This window comes from Euprymna scolopes, chromosome 20 (genome assembly GCF_053919585.1).
Source record: "Euprymna scolopes isolate OS-2025 chromosome 20, ASM5391958v1, whole genome shotgun sequence".
Taxonomy (NCBI): Eukaryota; Metazoa; Mollusca; class Cephalopoda; order Sepiida; family Sepiolidae; genus Euprymna; species Euprymna scolopes.
Window position 1 is genome coordinate 73,795,756 of NC_136501.1, and position 21,924 is coordinate 73,817,679.

The following is a 21,924-nucleotide window of genomic DNA, read 5'->3' on the forward strand; positions in this document are numbered from 1 at the left end:
AAAGAAAATTAACCATTTATTGATAATTTCTCAATTTTACATACGTTTTTAATTTACATGTGTGGATAACTTTTTTAGTTAATATTTACATTAGGTCCACCTCCACATTGTTCTTTTAAATGGCGAGTTGTGAAAACCGTGCTATTGGGGGGGCAGTGTCGGTCGCAGAATGTAGATTTGTTTATCGCACTTAGATTTTCTGATTCAGTATATTCGAATACCTATACAAGTCATTTTTAAGAAAAATTGTGGAGGTGGATTTAATGTAAATATTTAGTATAAAGTTAACTGTGATATTCGTTTTCAGCATAGCCGAAAACCTATAAAAGTCATCATGTTAAATAAACTTGTGCAAGTGGACCTAATGTAAAACAAATTTTAGTGCTCGGTGTTCTGTTGTAGCTAAAGCCAATATTTACCATTCAATTTAATGTATTAAGTCTTGAAAATGGAAACTTATTTCAATGGTTTAATTGCTGGTGGGCACAGCTTTTAATTTTTATGCTTATTATCTTTTAGCTTTTAGATTTTTACTTAATGCAGAAAATTGGGAACATTTTTTGAATAAATTACAAGTGTCGAGCGTTATATGAGAACAAGAAAAAAATGGCCGACACGATATGGTTATATATATATATATATATATATATATATATATATATATATATATATATATATATATATATTAGGTACGGGCAGAAATGGGCGGATAAAGATAGAGGGACATAGTTTTGAAAGCCGATTTATCACAATTTTTTTTGTAAGTTTCTGACTACTTCTTGATTGTGTTTGAAAGATTAGAGACTAAAGTTAATTTCTTAAAGGAAAAAAGTATTTGTACACGTGAAAATAAAGTTGTGAAAAATGTTTTCACTGCGAGCTAACCAATTCAGTTAAATTTTGAAGTTAAATAAATTCTTTGTAAAAATCCTTTAAAAGATAAATATTAGTTTTTTGGGTCTATTTCAGAGATAATTAATAAAGTAAAGGCCTACATATTAAATTAAAAAAACACATTGTTCGTACAAAATATAGCTTAATATGCCCTCAAAAAGCAAGTAATTCTGTTGTTCGCCAAAACGCAACAAATAAAGGTTTGTAAACACGATTATGCGGAAACGCAAAATTACAGCTAATCAAAACGCTGTTTCGAAATGAAGTCATGATATTAAAAGGAGGTAGGGGTGTACGTTTTCTTTTTTTTTCAGACGTCCATCCGTACATTCCTATTCTGAACATTTGTATCAATTTTTATCGTTTTTAATTTAATTATTTTTCATGTAACTGTTTTTAACTTCATTTTTTTTAAAATTATTGTTTGAGATTATATAAAAATTATGTTACGCTAAAAGTTTCACATTACAATCTTGCATATTAATATTATGCGTAATCTGTAATTGAAAAAAATTAGAAATAGTTTTGCCGTTATATTTTTGTGTCAAAATATTAAATAAACAATGCTTAATTCTGTAGTTCGAGAAATCTATTTTTCTTCGAGTTATATAGAATTCATTAATGGAAAATTATGCGCACTTGCGCATATAACAATAGTCACCACTCATAACATGTAGAGTTACATTGCTTAATATCCGGAAAACTACTTATTTGCGGAAAATTTAAATGCAATATTTTGTTATAAGTGGTGGTCATTGTTGTACATGCAAGCGCGCACATGTATCTCTTTATAACATCAAACTTGTGGAAAAGTGTCTTTTCACTATCGTGAAACTTAGGAGCCGGACCCAAATGTAAATGTGATATTCGTTTTCAGCACACCCTAAACCCCTTTCACATAACATTTTAATGAATAAATAAACTTGGGATAGGAAATTGATACTCTCCCAAGAAGGTGTATACTGATAAAATCTAACATGTCAAGATTTTTTAGAACGTTCATTTTTAAAGTTTGCATTAAAAAGTACCCATAAACAGCATAAACTACCTTTTTGTAGATTCAGAATATCAGTTATCGAGAAGAAATTGTTCAGCTTTTAGATCATCACATATGGTTTATGTTATAACTTAATTAACCCTTAAAAACTTTCAAAATTCTTTTTTATAATATGACGTTTTTCCATAACAAAATCTGTGTGTCATTAAAAAAAAAACAAAAAAAAACAAAAAACAAATGAAGGAAATTCAGTTTCCTCAACATAATTTTGTTATATGGATATTTTTGACCATGGTTTTATGTATATATTAATCAGCATAAAACAGCTTTACAAAGATATCAAACACGACCATATTGTGAAATATAAAATTGTTTTTTAAATGAAGTAGCAGGTACTATATTCCGCCATTTTGAATTTAGCCCACTTTTTTAAAACGCTTTAAGGAATGGTTCTAGTCGAAAACCCATCACGAAATTTGGAATATATACTTTTAGATGATAGAAAATCTTTTGTGTCAAGAAAAAATTACACTTTTGTAAAAAGGTCAAGGTTATATCTCAGAAATCCCTTGACCTTGAGATGTGTAACAGTTGCAAATCAATTCCTTTCATGGAGATCTACAAGTGTAGCAAATTTTTTAAAAAATCCGCATCGGACATGGTTTGTGCCCCCCCCCACCTCCACAAATTTTTTTTGTTCGATTTGACATAGAATGAGGCGTATAAATTTTTGTTCATCATTTTATCTTAAGTGACAACAATGTTTTAAAATTAAGTTTAATCGGTTTTCGAATCGGCAATCTTTTTCCCCTTACGATTCTGATTCCGAGTAATCGTCCCAACCTTAATATATATATATATATATATATATATATATATATATATATATATATATATATATATACGAGGGGTGTGCAATAAGTAATGCCCCTGCCCCACTTCCCATAGTAGTAGAGCAACGAAACTTGGCACGGTTATTAGTCTTTCTCTACATAGGAACCACTCAGAGTTATGCATTTCTCCCATCGTTTGATGCAACTCTGGAGACCGTTTTTGTAGAACACTCCAGGTTGGTCTCCAACCACGACGTGACTTCAGAAATGAAGGGTGCATCATATGGGAAAAGTTTTCCTTTCAAAAACAATTTCATGGCTTTGAAGAGGTGAAAGTCAGAGGGTGCAAGGTCAGGAGAGTAGGAAGGATGAGAAAGGATTTCATAACCACACGCACGTGCTTCTGATCTGGCGACATGCGAGTTGTGAACTGCAGCGAGTTCCTGCAGGAGGAGGGTAGCTTTGCTGATCTTGCCCTCCTCTTGATTTTGATAACTTCTCTTAATTTCCTTAAAAGTGAAGCATAATATGCTCCTGTAATGCCATCACTACATCGTCCTGGTCTCAGAAGACTGTGAGCATGACCTTGCCAGCGGAGGGCTGCACCTTGTCTTTTTTGGAGGAGGTGAGTCCAAGTGCTTCTACTGCATTGACTGGGCTTTGGTCTCTGGATCATAGTTTCCTCCTGTGTAATCAGTCTTTTGGAAAACTTTCTCATCTTCTTGGCACATCTCCAAATTCATCCTCGAGCACTCGACGCGTTCTCACTTCTGGAATTGTGTGAGCAACCTGAGAATTCATCTGACAGACACCTTATGCATATGACAATTGTCATGAATGATAGTTTCCACAGACCTTGTCATAATCTTGACATCTTGGGCTATTTGTCGAATAGTAATGCGCCGATCTTCCAAAATGCCAGCCTAAACTTGACGGACAGATGCCTCATCAATGGCAGAAGGGGAGCAACCATGTACTATCTACGGTAACACAACACATAAAATTGCGATCACCTATTTTGAAAGAAATACGCAAACCTGGTTGCTACAGAGCATAGAAAAATGCTATTAAATAAGTTTTACTTTTACGCTAATATTACTATTTCATTTTTCTGTTTTTCTAGATCAATTGATCGCATTTATTATTTTCAATCAATTTTAATATTTTAAAGCGTCGCCGTCATATTTCATAATCATTGCTTCGTCGATTAAAACAAACATTTTAAGTAATATTTTTTAATAATTCGTGTAATTAATAATTACTCAAGAAATTTAAATCATTTAACATGCTATCTTCTTCACCCAATTTCGCATTATCAAATTGTGTAATTTATTATTTTATTGCTAGGATTTAATGTGCACTGACATTTGTTTGTTTCAATATATTTGTTATAGAGATCTATGTTTTAGATCCTTTCGAATATTTAGAATAAGGTTATCGTGCTTGTTATTGTTCGTCCGTGATAATGTCTTCTTGGTGACAGAATACTTGATGGTGAAAGTTTTAATCCAACGTAAACACGATATATATCATCAAGAATGAACTTCTTTCCGGCCGTGAAAAGAGTGCAATCCCTTCTCGCGAATTAAATAAATGATTTAATTTTAACTTCACACAGATTTCTGGCGGTTTTGTTTTTCTATATATATATATATATATATATATATATATATATATATATATATATATATATATATATATATATATATATATTTAACATATATTTAATAAGTCGGTCACGTTTATATCTACCTGATATGATTAATATTTTAATCGAATCTTCCTCGAATATCATACACAGATTTCACATTTATTTGTTTTTCTCGATATATTAATTTGAAATAGCAATCTCCTGGGATATTAAACTAATTGGTGGAAAAGAATATCCATAGCCGTGTGTTTACAAAAGTATATTAATCGGTTCATGAAACTTGACTTTGAAACATTATTTTTCAAATCTTTTATACTTTTGAAATAGGACGTCAACCAGGTGTTTCAAACGGTGTTAGCTCGACAGGCAACACTTCGAATTATTAATTAAATCTAACCCTCTATAAACTAAAAATCATTTAAATTGATAGTTTCCTCGCCCTTTCATACTTAACTTTGAAGTAGCATTTTAATTAATTTGCATCACTTAAGTTTCTAATGCTATGTGCTTTTATCTACCGATCTTTGGAGTGAGATAAACATGTATGCGATTGTTGACACTTTTTTATATTGAAACTTATTATTACCAAAAAGAATTGATTAGAGTATAAAAGAATCCATAACTGCGACGAAAACTGAAACCATTTTGACACAAGATCACATGTAACCTCACTCGACTTCAATCACCAGCTCCAATGTTATGTGGCCTGAATTTTTCTCTCATCTTATCCTTTCGCTCTGGTACGGGCCATAACTTAGACTTTTACGCATAAGCGACAAATGGGTACACTAGTTCACAAAAAATAAGGTAAAACAATTTAACATGAAAGATACACCCCTACACTCACTGCAAATATTAGTCTCACTCTGACGCGTTTGTTACACTATCCTGGAAAACTACCACCTCACGTTCATGGCTAAGTTTTTTATTCATTAATATTAAATCAGCTCATTTTGATCTCCTAAAACTTCCAATTCGCAATCGTCGTCATCTCTTATTGCAGTAACCCTTCACAACCCCAATCATCGAGAACAGCCATTGCTACAAAACCTATCATCGCGCCCAAACATCGTAAGCTGTCATAAAACCCACAGGAACAACAAAAATCCGCTTACTCGCTAACTCTAAAGTATATCGTCCTATCTCCTTTTCGGTGTTTTGTCCTAGAATAACTTCCCTAGCTTGCTTAACAATACTATTTCAACCGTTTTTATTTATCCCGATGAACAACTTCCTCTGCATTGTTTCTCATGCCTTTCTTGCCGATAAACTTATGTCCTCTTGTCTTTTTCATACTTGTTTTTCTTCTCTCTCAAACACTTCCTAACAATTGGGGGGTGTAGATAGTACCACATAGATAGCTGATGACAATACCCGTTTCGATATTTATTAGGTCATTTACGCATTTCGTTTTATATAAGATAATTACACAAAAACCACGCTTAAAAACATAACCAGTGAACAATATAAACGTATTGAAATTTGCCCTTTATTTAATCATTGCGATCACATTGTTGCTCTATATATCAACTGGTTTGTGTTGGTGTCGCATAGAGGTGTTATTTTTAGAAGTACCAAATACGGCACCAAATATTCGTATATGTTATGTAATTCTTATTAGAAGAGGACGGATGTTATTTGTTGTTGTTGATATTTGTGAGAGTTTTAGAATGATAGAGATCGTCTTAGCAGTGTTCATGTGTTCAGTGTTCATATGTCTTATGATGTTCATGTTGTAAGAGATAGCCTATTGGAGATATAAACAGGTATATATAAAGAGAGAGACAGTTCTGTATGAACGGGAGTGTTTCTATAATTATTGATACATATATTTCTTACCTATTTTTTATATAATGATTTTCACAAAGTTCTTATAATATAAATGGACAATACCTTTTCTGTTGAATTACAACACGAAGACGCAGATACACAAAGATGATGACATCCTTTATTTCATGACCGGTCCCTGATTTCGCTTGAGGAATTCAAATTTTCTTTTCATGTTTTTTTCTTCTCTAACCTCCGCTTCCAAGATTTGGTGTCAGCATGACTCTCTAGGCTCTTCCCCCCTCTTTCTCCCGACTGCATCTAAAAACTCTACCTATATTGAGAACTCGTCACATCATCGCATGATTAAACATGTGCTCATAAAGCATGTTGGTTGACATGCGTCACGTTGCTAAACTTGACATGACCCCGAGTTCAGTAACCTATTTTTCAAATAACCTCTTTACAAAATATGTTTACAATTTCATTTGACGATTAAATTCCTTATTTTAATTTTCACAAAAACAAATTTCATTATTACATTCCTTTTCCACATACATATATGTAAGCTAAACAATTGCAATTCCTTATTTCAATAAATTCTGTATTTGTTTTAACTTATGATTGGAATTTTCAATTCCAAATCTAGCTTCAAAAGTTCGAATCCTTGACTATCCTATTTCATATTTATATTTAACTAATTCCCTATTTTTTTCTTACATGAAAAGGGGGCAGTCCTTTTATCATGCAACATTGCAAATCTGACAAATAAACAGGTATTTAAATGATGTAGTCAATTGCGTTCTATTAGTAAGGAGGACGTAAGCACAAAAATACGTATATTCACACACATTATCTGGACGGTAATATATCGCCTACTTAGGGCAGTGGTTTACTCAGGAATATTGAAAGGGGTAAAGTATATGTCAGGTTCGTTTTCGTCCATGACTGCCCAGCAATATGTCCGTTATGGAAACGTCATCCACAAACCATATTCATAAGTTATATAATTGTTTGAAAATCCAGGCTTTTTTTCCATTTTGTTATTTGTGTATGCCAATTTAATTTGAACTAATTCCTTTATATTTTCAGGTCTGAGACTTTAAACATAATGGAGACAGCCGTGAAGGTCGGCATGACAGACAGCAAATACATGTGGATAGTCAGTCATAAATCGATCGGTGACATCAAAAGAAAACAGAGATCGTTACCATCAGGATTATTAGGTAAGAACAATAAACAGTATCTATCATATCATATAATATAGTTATGCACGATCATGGGATTCGTCGTGTATGAGTTATTAACTTTGTTACATATATCAAATTATGTTATTCATATGCATACATACATATAGATTTAAAGAGAGAAAGACAGAGAGAAAGAGGAGAGATATACATAATCAAGGTTAACATTTGTATTCAAAGTGTGAAAAATCTAGTGAATCTTAAATGTGTTCATATAATAGTGCTCAATATAGTATTGATGTATTTACTTGTAAGAATACATTTTAGTTATACACTAATATACAAAACAGATGTTTCGCTCGTAGCATAAATAAAGCTTTGAATCTGAGAAGACAACATTTCCTTTTTTACTGTTTATATTGGATATGTTTACATTGCATATGTTTATTGTATAAAAACCTATTTCCCTGTTTTATCTTATTACATGCCATCTTTCTCCCCAACATCTTATGATTTTACATGCTTCCTCACATCCCTTTACTCATATCAGGCCATCTGGATATGACCAGATTACTTGAATTTGGTGCTTGTCCTTTTGCAGTAATTCAACCTAGAAAATAACTGATGTTTGATCTTCGAGTTAAAAAAGGTGATGATAGTTTATTAAATATTAAATAATATGAAACAAAGAATATTAATTAAAAATTAATTTGATAATGTTACCCTTTTATTTTTCTATGATAGCTGTTTAAAAAGTAATACGTCCTATTTTTAAACCTCAAAACTAAAATGTTGAAGAGCTACTAAGAAGGGGGTGGTACCATTAAAACAGACGACCCTTTTGTGTCCCAGAAAACATTTTTCTACATTGTCACCACTAATCTCAATGAACTTTTGATGCCTCAGTTGTTAATATGTGAATCGCCCTTAGTCACTCACAACTGTGTTGCGACTCAAGAATCGACGCACCTATCTCCTAACTGTACTGACATTGACTGCATCGGCTTCCGAAAGGTTCCACAAGCGCCGGTGAATGTTGATCGATATAACGTTTTTTTACGTAAGGAAATTGATTGATAACTCTCTGCTTCTAACGCACGTCATTGACAAGGGTCGTTTTCTTAGAGTCTCACACCGTCAATGCCTGACACAAAAAGAGTAGGCCAAGAATGTTTTTTACGTATTTTATAAAATAAAATATGTAGATGTGATTGTAGATTATTTAAGCTACGTTATATATATATATATATATATATATATATATATATATATATGGGGGGGTGCGTGTGTGTGTGGGCCTGTGTGTGTGCAATTAAATATATATGGAGATAAAATACCCTTTAACTGAAAGCATTTATTTATTATTACATGTTTTTCAGATAATGTTAATTCATAAATTCATATCAATTATAAATAATAGATGACAAACCACATTATTAAAGGACATAAAAGAGAAATAATGTTTTAAAAGTATTGTTTAGATATATTGTATTCTATCCGTCAGTTGATCTATTCCACACGTGATTATTTTTTGATTGGGTTTTACTGAAAACTACCAACATTACAAATAGATGTCTCCCTTTAAAACCGAAAGATAATCAAATTATAACACGACGTTAATACGGTTATGAAAGTACATTATAGTATGCGCATCTTGATAATAATTCAATCCTCTTTTTGACTATATATATATATATATATATACATATATATATATATATAAGTGAAATTTTCTGACTGTGCGTGTCTGTGTGTGTACATGTTCTGACCAAATTTTGACATAAAGGGTAATGGGTCTAAAAACTTGCAATTTTAGATGTAGGTTTCTTGGACGATGACCAAACTTTTTAATTTGATTTGAGTCCAAAACAATAAATATTAAGAGGTCAAAATTGGAGTCAAAGTTTTCAAAAAATTACCCCTGCGGTCACTACCAAATTACTCAGCCAATCTTTGGTCTAAACATTTTAAATTTTACGCAAAGTTTATTTAGACATAGTACAAGATTTTAAATCGGTTTATCGCCGGAAATGTGGCTGCCAATGAGCCAAAGTCCAAAAGATTTGTCCTTTGCGGTCTCTTGCAAATTATTCAGGTAATTTCGGGTCTAAAATTTTGAAATTTTACATAAAAGGTATTCAGACATGCAGCAAGCTTTTTACTAGTTTGTGGGCGAAAATTCCGCTGCCAAAAGGTCTAAGTTAAAAGAGTTGACTTTGTACTTTATCCTTCCGTAATATTTGAGTAAAAAGGTTATAGTAAACACCAACCTTTTCTACATATATGTATGTATATTTCTTTTTAAAAAAATAACTACCAAACATATGAGCAGGAATTTTTGGTCGGAGCGTAGGTCTTATATTGCTCTGCATGGAACACACCAATTTCCCTTCTTCTCCTCGAATGGCAGAGGGTCAAACATTTCCTTATCTTTTATTTTCTCTCTCAGTTTGTACAAGCATGTCCAGTTGATTGAACGCCAACGGACGATCGACTCAGACGTGGACACACTTTCCTTGGCAGCACTCAACTAAAAACCTGTGAGATACGAAAGGATCTTCCCGTCACATGCCAGAAAGTCTTGAGCTGATATAACTGGATGATGCTTATAGAATTTCTCATCAGAAGAGCGTTGGTTAAGAGAGAAATAATAGCTTTCTGACAGATCGAATATATTAGAATGTGAGAAAGTTCAAACGTACATGTAAATGCAAAAGTGAAAGAAGAAATCTTTCTTATTCGTAACGTAGAAACAATGAAACATCGATTCCATTTTTCATGAATGACAATTTTAGACCAAGCACACAAATGTAATATGTTGTAAAATTATTTCACAATACGAAACACAACTTAATAGAGACAAAACATAGATTATAATTTTGTGAAGGTGGTATGATACTTGTACAAACGGAAAAAAGGTATACACACACACATGCACACACACAAATCCATGAAACTTTGGAGAAGTGCTTACGATACTATTCAGCTGCTCCAGTCCGAAAATAAAAGTATTTAAAGCATTATTACTGAAACTATGGCAAAAGATAGGAATATCTGTTGATTTCAGTGTGTCATGTTATTAACGAGGTTGAGAAAAAGAACACAATATACCTATAATCTGTTTGTTGAAATAATATTCAAACCTTACATAGACTAGGGAAAATACTTAGAACACAATAACTACATAGCAATTTCTACGGTGACATAATTAGTAGGGCATATGCTATCCTTTTTTATGAATGATTTGTAAAAGACGTTGGTCCACAGAATTAGTAAAATTTGAAATTCGTCAACAGTTATTCCTCGCAATACCTATTGGAGAGCATCCCACAATTCATCTTTGCTCTTAAATTGGCGTCCACTTGCATAGAGGCGTCGTTTCATGATACCCCAAAAGTTCCTAATTGCGTTAAAATCTGGAGAATTTGCAAACCATTCCATCTTCCGTCGCCCAGCGAACTCCAGTTGTGGCAAATATTATTTACGTTTATGTGCTGCATGCGAGGGAGCATTATCCTGCATAAAAATAATGGTTCTTCTGAACGTCAACCTTTGTAAGCTATGGAGACATTTGACGTCATTTTTACGCATTCTGGGACTTTCCATGCGCCAACTAAAATACCTCTGATAATCCCAGCTCAAATCATTATCCCACCACCACCCTGTTGGTGCCTTAAACGCTGATGACGATGTCATCTACCGTTGACTCATACCTTGCTCCAGCCATCTGGGCCATCAAGTGTTGTCGTCTGCCCATTTCTATCGGTTTTATATGTGATGTTGCTTTAATGGAGGCTCTCCCATGGCTTAACAGACTTAGCCACTTCTTTCAGAAGGCGACATCGAGTACTTTTTGGGACATTCTTTAATCTGGCTTAATCAAAAACTTATCGACTTGCGTGCCCAGGGTTCTTAATAACTTCACGTTCAATTTTGAGTAGAGAACGGAGTGAAACAACTCTAAATTTACGTTTATCAGATTGATCACGTACCTTTGTAGGGTACCTGACAAAGTTCTTCACAGTTTGATGGTGCCTTCCTAGCATTTTCGATATTTCGAGGGTAGTTTTAACTTTTGCTAGATGTGCTGCAATAGCACTCTTTTTAGAACTACTAAACCCACCTTTGTAACCTATTTTATTGACGAAACAAACTGCCTTGTTTATAACTTGACATACCTCAAGTACCGTGGATTTAACAATTACAAGGGAAAGTTGTTTACATTGCGCGGAACCGTACGAAAATTTCACAGTACGCGCAGCTCAACATTGCCAGCGTTTCCGAAGCTTTTGATACTAAACTACCGGTAAGTTTCTAAAACTAGTAAAAAAAAAATATTATCTAGTAATAATTGGACATGTATTATATAGTATTGTTTATAATTTAAGTATTGTTTTTGATAAAGTAAACCTATTAAACCAGTACATATATATATATATATATATATATATATATATATATATATATATATATATATATGAACTTGGAGACAGTATTATTTTTGATAAAGCAAACCTATCGAACCAGAATATGTTCTTCCGGGTTAAAAAGAGTAATACATAAATTAAATTAAAAGATGAGACACAAAAATAACACATAAATATATTTTATCATCAAAACACTAATAACGAATATGAGAAAAGAGTTAAAAAATCATTAGGCTGTGGCGTTTCAAAGCTAAATACTTTTCATCAGAAGACAATGGGGTGAAGCTAATCAAGTGTTTAACAACACACTCTGATAATGTTGGTGTCCTAAGTTCGAATCCTAGTTGTTCTACAAAAATCATTTTCGCTTAGGATTTGCAACCTTCACGGTGTCCTTCCCGAAAGTACTCGATGACCTTCTAGTTATATGTAAAAAAAGATATGCTTACAAAAAAAACTATGCTAATAATCTATGCTAACAAAAAAAACTATGCTAACAATCTCTGCTAACAAAAAAAATCTATACTACCAATCTTCGGTAAATCATAAAATAAGTAGATGTGAAAAGACATCATTATCCAAATAAAAATAGATATATGACCATTTAGCATAAAATTGTAAAAACAAAAAAAGAAATCCGTAGTGACTAATAAAAAGGAGGAAAGAAATCATCGATATTAATCGGTAGGGAAACAACTGTAACAGAGCGCAGACTTGCGAATAGCAACATCAACAACAGCCAACGCATGCAATTACCGAGTTATGTGCGACGTAACGAGAGAAAAAGAAAGAAAAATATTATGAAAAAAACTTGGATACTTGAGGATAGAGAGAAAGACTGAAAGAGATCGTATCGTTACATACGTGGACGGATGAAACGCGCTCTAACCATTGTTTGAGCAAGAACAGACCACCACATGTTCGATACGGCAGTCTTGTTAATCGGATTAGAGAACAGAAAGAATATTAAACAAAGGTCAAGGCGTTAATGTACTTGTTGTTTCACTGAAAGTCAACATAGAGAAAAAAGTATAAACTTTATAGATTACTCTATTGATATCCTTAAAAGAAAGAGTATTTTGGATAAAATGGCAATCGCGGAAATTAAATTTATATTTATATATATATATATATATATATATATATATATATATATATATATATATATATATATATGAGAATTGTTCCAAAAAGTAACTAACACGTTTAAAAGTAAAAGAAGGGGCATGTACCATTAAAAGAAGCGACTTTTGTGCTCCGAAATCTGTTTCTCTACATAATCATTTCTAAATGCATTTTCTCTGCCTCTTTTGACGACTCTCTCGTAATTTTTTTTTAATCTCTGTATAACGTCAGAAAGTTATTTCCATTATATATATATATATATATATATATATATATATATATATATATATATAATTTCTCTTTGAGAACAACAAGGGTGTTCTCTGGAGTCGGAGTGATAACAAGTGTTCCCAGATTACTTGTACTCACTGCTTCGACATTCTTTACAAATTACTTTGTATTGTCGCAATTCACGTCTTCCATTGATGTATCGTTGCTAGCGAGCATTAATTACCAATGGAATTTGGGTGGCAATACGCAGCCATAAGACCAGGTATTTAATAAAGGTCAAGTTAGTGCTTTCTCTCCTCAGTTTGGTTATCCATCTTGACCCTTCTTATTTGTTTGTGGCAGCGTCAGTTTATGGTGAAACTTAAAGAAAATGCGTGGTGCAGAAGGCGTGAGCTTATGGAGTTTTATGATTCCATATGTTTTTGCGTTTTATATTAATAGAACTTTCAATATATCCGGTGTGTGCTTGTAATTCATGTGTGTTAGTCCCTGCATTCAAGAGGGTCGCTTAATATTTCAGCTGTTTTAATTATCTGTCGTATCTACTCAGTCATCACATTATTCCACCTCCATTAGTTTAGTTTTTGTTATCTTAACCTTCTTCATCTTCCATAACACTCGAAACTCTCTGCCAAGTTGTGTGCGTGTGCTGAGTTTGTTTATCTCTTTAATCTTCATTTTTTAGTTCGGTGGAACGGCAAAATCTAGAGTCTAGCAGGAGTTTTCCTTCTTGATAAATATCATGACATCAGGCCTGATTGCTTCCATTGGATTCTTTATTTGTATAACATGTCTCATAAGATTTTGACTTTCTTTTTCAATTACTTCTACTATAGTTGTCTGAGTTTTCAAGAGGAGGTTCTCTTCAATATTTCAAGTGTATTATTATTATTATTATTATTATTATTATTATTATTATTATTACTACTACTACTATCATTAGTATTATTATTATTAAATACAAGTATCATTTAATCTCTATAAACGTTACAAAAATATGTATAATCTTGTCATATAATTTTAATTTAGATGCAAAATTTGTATAGATGCAATTAGACTGCAATCCGTTTATACATACATATATATATGCATATATATATATATATATATATATATATATATATAAACGGATTGCAATCTTGTTGCATCTATACAAATTATGTATCTAAACTAGATATATGATGGGCGTGTGTTTGTACGGTGTGTGTGGTGGTGTAAAAAAAACGTAAAAAACAGGTGGATTTAAAAATTGATCGGAATTTCAACTGTATATTTTTCTAATCTCTCCCCTGTATCTCTATTAACCCCTATATATATATATATATATATATATATATATATATATATATATATGTTTTTCATGTTTTTCTTACACACACCGCACAAACATAAACACACACTACACTATATATATATATACATATATATATATATATATATATATATATACAAACAGGCGAAAGGCTAATCAAGAATTTTTAGTTATTTAACATTTAAATATGCTCAAGCCATACGAAATCAGAAGAGAAAAAGTGGATATTTCAGCAGACTCTACAATCTTCATTTCATTGCCTGCTGATTAATTACAAGTCTTATTATTCATGATATAAGCACCAAAAACGAAGGGAATACGTTTCAAATAGCATTTATATAATTTTAACTCAGAAAACTCCGCACGCAGTTGGATTGTGTACACTATCTCTCTACATCGCCCCAGGAAAGTCTTTAAAGTGTTTTTTAAATGTTGACTCTTGCATACTTTAGCTTAGTAAAGTGTATGTGTCAATTGAAGCAAAGACGAAAAGAGAATAACAATTGTTTCCCGTTTCGATATTCATAGCTTCCGATCTTTGCGTGGCAAAAATGTTGATAATTATGCCTAATTCTCTTCTACTTTTGTCATATGCGTATGAATATCGTTATAATTATTTATTCACTAATCTGAACTTCTACATCTTGATGATAAGTTTTCATCCCTGCAAACTCTTATGCAGAGAAGAGACGCTGCGAGCCTGAATCTGCTCTATCGTTATTTTCATCACAATTGTTCTTCTAAGATTCAATCGGCCGAACATTTACAGAGTCACTCGTATACCTACAATTAATATCGAGATGTTCTTTCATTTTCTCTGTGCTTGAATCTGAACGCAAATACCATGACCTAAGCTTTTTTACTAGTACTACCAACCAGGGGAATTATTCCTCTGGACTGCTTTCTAGCTGACTGCAACTTGTACAAGATGCTTGTCTTGAAGTGCAATGCAAACAACTTCTTGTGAAGCCGTCCCATTATATAATTAAATTCTGCGTAATTACCACCACTAACGATCACTACCCTGTTGTCTTTGTGACTACCGTACACGTATTAACCGTTATCACCGAGTGCCCTTCGGGACTTGTTTAATTATGAATCCCTTGTAAAAATAAAAACCTTCGAGTAATTAATTATTTAGAAAGCCAAAACATATACAAATTTGGTCATATTTTATTTTAAATACTATTTTTGCTTTTGTATTTTGCAGGAGTCACCTTCAGTAGCGAAATCGAAGTAATGAAAACTGTTATTGAAACTGCCATCAAAATCTGGATGGAAGGCCTCAAAGTCGTCGCCCGTCATCTGCCGCAAACGAATCTCTACCTGAATATGTCATGTGATGGAAACCGACCGCTTCAATGGATCGAAGGCAAAAACTTTTACAAGTACGTCATCGTCGGCGTTGTATATTGCATGCCCAATCTGTACGACCAAAGTCGAGTTGATATAAACAATACAACACACATTGTACAGAAGATTTCAGGGCAGCCCTATCAAAAATAATTCACAAACGCACCATCTTTTTCGCACTTTTACTTCATTTCTCTTCACATTTCTTTAAATTAATTATATATATATATATATATATATATATATATATATATATATATATATATATATTCTGTTGCATGGAAAAATGGAAGATTACCAAACTTGGGAAGAAAGAAAAGAACAAGTGATATTCCATTAATCTCTTTATCTCTCTCTATCTCTCTCTCTATCTCTCTCTCTCTCTCTCTCTATATATATATATATATATATATATATATATATATATATATATATATATATATCGATACGATTGCGTGTGTGTTATTTTCTGTGTCACGCTTACATCCAGGTTGTTTAATTGTTATGAATTTCCATCTCTAATATAAATCTCACCTGTCTGTTTAAATGTATGTATGTATGTGTGTATGCTGTCTAAAACTTTCGACAAAGGCAACGTATTATCACAAGATTGGTAAAGCGCGACCCTTCGGACGACAAATATCGAAAATTTGACTAAAAACATGAATTCCTTCACTCTAACTTCACTTTTCTACTAGGAGGAGTCGCTTTATTTTTCGCCGATAATCTTGAAAGTCAACTCCTCTGTTTGATTGAAAAGCCTTATTTAAAACCTTCAGCACTTTCAGTCTTGACGATGGACGCGACGGTAAAGCCGTCACTCTTTTATCACGTTCCTTTTCTCCGCGGTACGAGTTCGAACTTGCTTGCCTCCTACCACTTTTTTTTGTTGCTCAACACACATTTCCAAAAAAAAATATATACGAAATCTGCAAGAAGTAAAATATCATAATTAAGCGTGTTTTACGGCCTGGCTACGCTAACTTAGATAAAAACGTTTGCAGTTTTAACATAATAACTATAATAATATCAGAGCGTCTTCATTTACGCTGAATATCTACAAAATGCCTACATCAGTATATTACATAGGAATCAATCCTCTGTGGAATTTCCACGGGTCCTGCTAATATATATATATATATATATATATATATATATATATTTGTATCAATCATAAATCGAATTTGAAAGTCCAACTTCTAAACAGTGATCAATTTTGTGTGACAGTGTTCCATAATATATGTCGAGAAAGGTCCTATTGACCAAATGGCGCGTGGTCAAATCTCTTGAAAACCGTGTGGACTTTAACTACAAACTTGGAGGTATCTGATAGCGAGTATCCTGGCAGTAAATATAATACAGTTTATTTATTTATTAATAATTCGGTGGGTTGGTAATTTACCTGCCAGATGTGTCATTAATTTGTTTTTAATTATTAGGCTGTACAACTTATTTTAGTTTTTGTTTTCTCGTAGTGTGCTAAACAGTTGGTGTTTTATTTATCCATATGCATTATATATGCCAGGGTGAAAATACAAATGTCTCGCAGAAAATGAAACCGAATTAAGATAATATAGATTAAATGACGAAATGGTTCTTGTAACATCTGTATAATTTATTTCTGTTCATATATTTTTAATAGTAATTTATTCCCTTTTTTGGCGATAGTTTTATTAAGATACTTCCTTTTAAATCATTTAGTGTTTATTTAATCTTAACAGAATGGAATATTAAAATTCAAATTCGTTGCTGTACATTCAGGTGTACGTTAATTAAATCTCTATTACCAATGGAATTGATATTATTGGTATTTTTGGGGGTTATTTTTTTGGGTTTCTTTTTGTTGACAAAGTTATATTTTGGAGAAAAAAGATGTAGTTGTTGTTGTTATCATTATTATTATTATTATTATTATTATTATTATTATTATATCTATATTTTTACGACATAGTGAGATTGCTACAATAACTTTTTATTAGTTATCGTCAAAATGCTCCTTGTTTAGTAAGTTATTTGCTCATTTTAATTAGTATTATTATGAATTTTTAGAAAACTTTATTTCTATCTACTAACTTTATGCATTATTGGGTGTTTATTTGGATTTGAATTATTGTAGTGTTTCAGATTCTGGTTTCATAGTTCTACCGTCTCTACGAAGAGGGTGAGGGCATAACTTACATTACATTTTTGAAGAATATTTCTTTCATAATTTTACCCGTGTATAAAATTGTTACAATACCTATAAATGTTCTTATATACAAGCATATAGGTATTTACTTATATTTATTTGTCGTTTTAATTATTTGTTGATGTATTTTGGTTTACTATTACAACTCTTATTTATGTTATTCATCTTTTTTAGGATAGGAGGGTTATTCTAAAGTTATTATGATTGAACATAATGTAGATGGTTTAATTCTGTTTGGGTATTATGAAGTCAATATTATAGAATAGCAGGGAAAAGTGTAGTCACCCGGAATTGAATGAGTGTCAACAAAAAAATCAGGCTTTCAATACTGTTATTGCAACCCTAATCAATGAAATTGTCCATTTTTAAATCAAATCGATCAATTGCCTGCTCCATCGAAACCCCATCTAAATGCACAGAGTAAGCTTCAAATGCCCCCGTAGAGACTTGATCCAAGTTAATGCTGTTTTGTTTCGTTTTGTATATAGTTCAGACTGATCAATACAACATTGAATATTGCTATAGCCGGGTTTTATTAGGTCCATATTTGCTATACCTGTTCTGATGGATTTTTATGTATCAGGAAAATCTAAAAAAAAATATATGATTTATTATTTATTAAACGAAATCGAAACAAATGTAATGATTTAAAAATAAATTATCATAAAAATATTCAGAACGACGTATTCTATTTTACAAATATTATATTAATGCCTAACAATAAGAAACACTTGGCCAGGATCAGAGTGTAGTATCTGATCTGACTTCATCTTTTCTGTCCTATGTCTGTTGAGGAGAAATCCTTTATGACTTAGATATTTTCTATTATTTTCCTATGCAGAGTGCCTCTCTAGGGGGAGCTGGATTTTCTCAACATTAAAAACGGACATTCTGTCTAACTTTGCCTTCGTGATAAATAGGAACAATATATCGCGTAATGTTTGGCATTACTTTAACGAAATATATTTCGGGGTAGCATTTTGATTTTCATGTACTCTAAAAGAGAAAATCTATTTGTTAGTTTGTCGGTTAAAGCAATTGCTGTATGAGGAGTTAGATCTCCAGCAATATTATAAACTTCATTTGTAACTTCAGTCAATATATAATACTAGAAATAAAATCAAATTTCTACTTGTGTAGAGATAGCTTCTTCTATTACATTATAAAAAATGTTATAAAAGATAATAATCTCTGATTATGTATCTGTTATTATCAAAATAGTCCTTAAATATTTCAATTTTTTAAAATTTCAATTGTGTCCTTCCCTGCGTGTTAACTCTCCTTCTCTTCCTCATATATAGCGAACGAATGTCCCACAACTCCAATACTTTTGTTGACATCGGAAGCAGTGGAATCGACCATTGTTTACTCTTTTCTACTGACTTCCTGCTCTATTATAGGACCCACCCTTGTGCACCAGAATAAAGCTTCACGGCTTCCCCGGCAGTTACTTAATCCCCAATATATTTTAGTCTACAGTGCATTGTAGAGAAACTTATTTTATATAATGGCTTGAATTAAAGTGTAAAACGCAAAAGTTAAGTACCATGGTTCAGTTGTGCATTAAACAGAAACATTCATTTCTAACGCGATCCTACCAAAGATCCTACTGTTGTCTTTATACGCCAGATCCTTCAACTTATGCAGTGATAAAGCTTCTTAAATGCAATTGTGATGTTTAGGGAAAGCTGGTCTGTTCTTTTTTAAATCGGATATTTTTCGATTATCAATTTTAGATACTTATCGTATGCATACATTCACAAAACATTTCTAAGAACACTCCCAGTTGTTTTGGCGTCTTAGAAAAAAACATCGCACATACGAAAAAATATATTTTTATTTATAAGTGGAGATGATAGGTTCGAATGTGTTATTTAGTTCTGGTGTAACTTTTATTTAGTTCTGGCGTAACTTAGAAATTACACCAAACTTCTTTCATTAAGAGATTTCAACATTTCTCTCTGTGGAATCATGTTTACTTTGATGAAACTGGCAGTATTTTTGCAAATGTTAAAGTGGTTGAACAATGATGATGGTTATTTGGCGTATGCTCCGTTAATTTTATGTGTAGGAATACATAGAACTACCAACGTAACATCTGTTTTAAAGGAAGCATTCCAATCTAAAAGCGCCATGTATACGATGACAAGATTCATTAGACAGTGCGTCAGCGGGCACGAAGCTGGGTGATCTTGGTGTTTGCGTGTTGCTAGATGCTGCCTCAAAGATGTACCTGAGTGTACAAGAACATGAATAAAGCCTCCCTATGTAATTTTTTCTCTTAGAATATTAGTATGCTTACAGTAATTATAACGACACCATAACACATTATAAAAAACTGAGTTGAAAACTAATTACAAGTAAAAATAAAATCCATCATAATTTTATTAAATGTACAAATATTTCTGAATGAAAAACAAACTTATCGCCGTTTTCCTCCTTAGTTTCAATTGAAACACCCCCCCCCATTTGAAAATGCAAACTCTTGGACTGTTAGAGTATCTTTTTATGAAACCTAGATCTATAAAGAAGATTTTATGCTGAATTTTTAATTTTGATATCAAATGATATATTGTCAATTAAATTTTCATTATAACATCTGTACTTTATACATCACTTTAAACTATCATTGTCGTTCTATCTAATCGTTTAAATTACACTCGTTTTAAATCAATATTGCCCTCATTTTCAGAACGTTAATTACAAAATGGAAAAAAAAGCAAATTCGCATAATTTTCTTATTTCAAGTCCGAAAAACTGATGAAACAACTCGCGCTATAAACGAAGAATTTGGCGCATGTATCATTACTGAACGCAGAGCACAATAGTAGGTAAGACAATTTCGTGGCGGAAACGAGAGCCTTGAAGATAATGAGCGTAGTGGTTGGCCATCGGATGTTGAAAACGATCAATTAAGAGCCTTAGTCACTCCACGCACAACTGTACGAGAACATGCTTCTGAATTAGACATAACGTATACCGTGATTTGAAAAACTCGAAGAAGATTGGGCAGACAAAACACTTGATAAATGGGTGCCTCACGAATTGAACGACAACGAAAAGATAGCCAGTTATGAAGTATTATCTTCCATTTTTTTACCAACAAGAACGACCCGTTTTCGACCAGGTTGTGACTTGCGATGAAGAATGGGTACCTTACAACAACCAGCAACGATCAGCTCACCTCCTGATGCCAGCGTTGCACAAAAAGAAAACTTGCTTACTGTTTGGTGTTATGCGAACGGTTTCATCTATTATATATTTGGATTGCAGCGGAGATTTTCTATCAAGAAATGGAGTAAATGCATCAGAAACTTCTTAAGAAGTTAAACACAGCAAGAAATTTCTTGTCAACCTGACACATCTTGTACTGGTTCATTTTTCGTAATTTTTGTAATGTATACTTATTTCGACATGACACGTAATTATGCAATAGTTTTTTTTATACCTAAAATTATTCAAATCAAATTGACCCAAAACATTTTATCATTGAGCCCAAAGGTTGTTTGTTATAGAAATTCGATAACTTAACAGCGCATTCAAATGAAGGTCAATACAGTGTAATATTTTCCCAAACTCGTAGAATCATATATCTACTATTAGTGTCTCCATAAACTATTACTTCTGAATCGCGAGATGTACCTATCGTATTATAGAACTTGGTTTTTATAGCATCCCTAACAAAAGCACAACATTGATACATCATACAAACAGACATATGGAAATGATCTAATTTGCATATGAATGTGTACCGAGAAAGTTCAAGTTAATAAAAATCCACATCCTAAAAGGTTTACGTACATGTTTGAATCAAGGACTATGATTTACAGCCTGCCATATGTAGGCTGGATGAACCGGCCTAGGAAGCGTGATGTTCAAACGATGTCTACCGCTCCAATATGAAATATGGTCTCATTTTACGAGCGTCGTTCCTACTCGAGAGATTGTTATCGTGAATG

The 21,924-nt window shown here is 32.5% G+C and overlaps 1 protein-coding gene across 1 annotated transcript in view; it reads left to right on the forward strand.

The window, feature by feature from the left end:
- Positions 1-21,924, forward strand: part of LOC145241463 (glutamate receptor ionotropic, NMDA 2B-like) — an 849,005-nt gene that overhangs the window by 547,221 nt on the left and 279,860 nt on the right. Inside the window, exons 5-6 of the mRNA XM_080104443.1 lie at positions 7,235-7,368; positions 15,635-15,812. Coding sequence (XP_079960569.1) covers positions 7,235-7,368; positions 15,635-15,812 — 312 coding nt within the window. The remainder of the gene's footprint in view (positions 1-7,234; positions 7,369-15,634; positions 15,813-21,924) is intronic.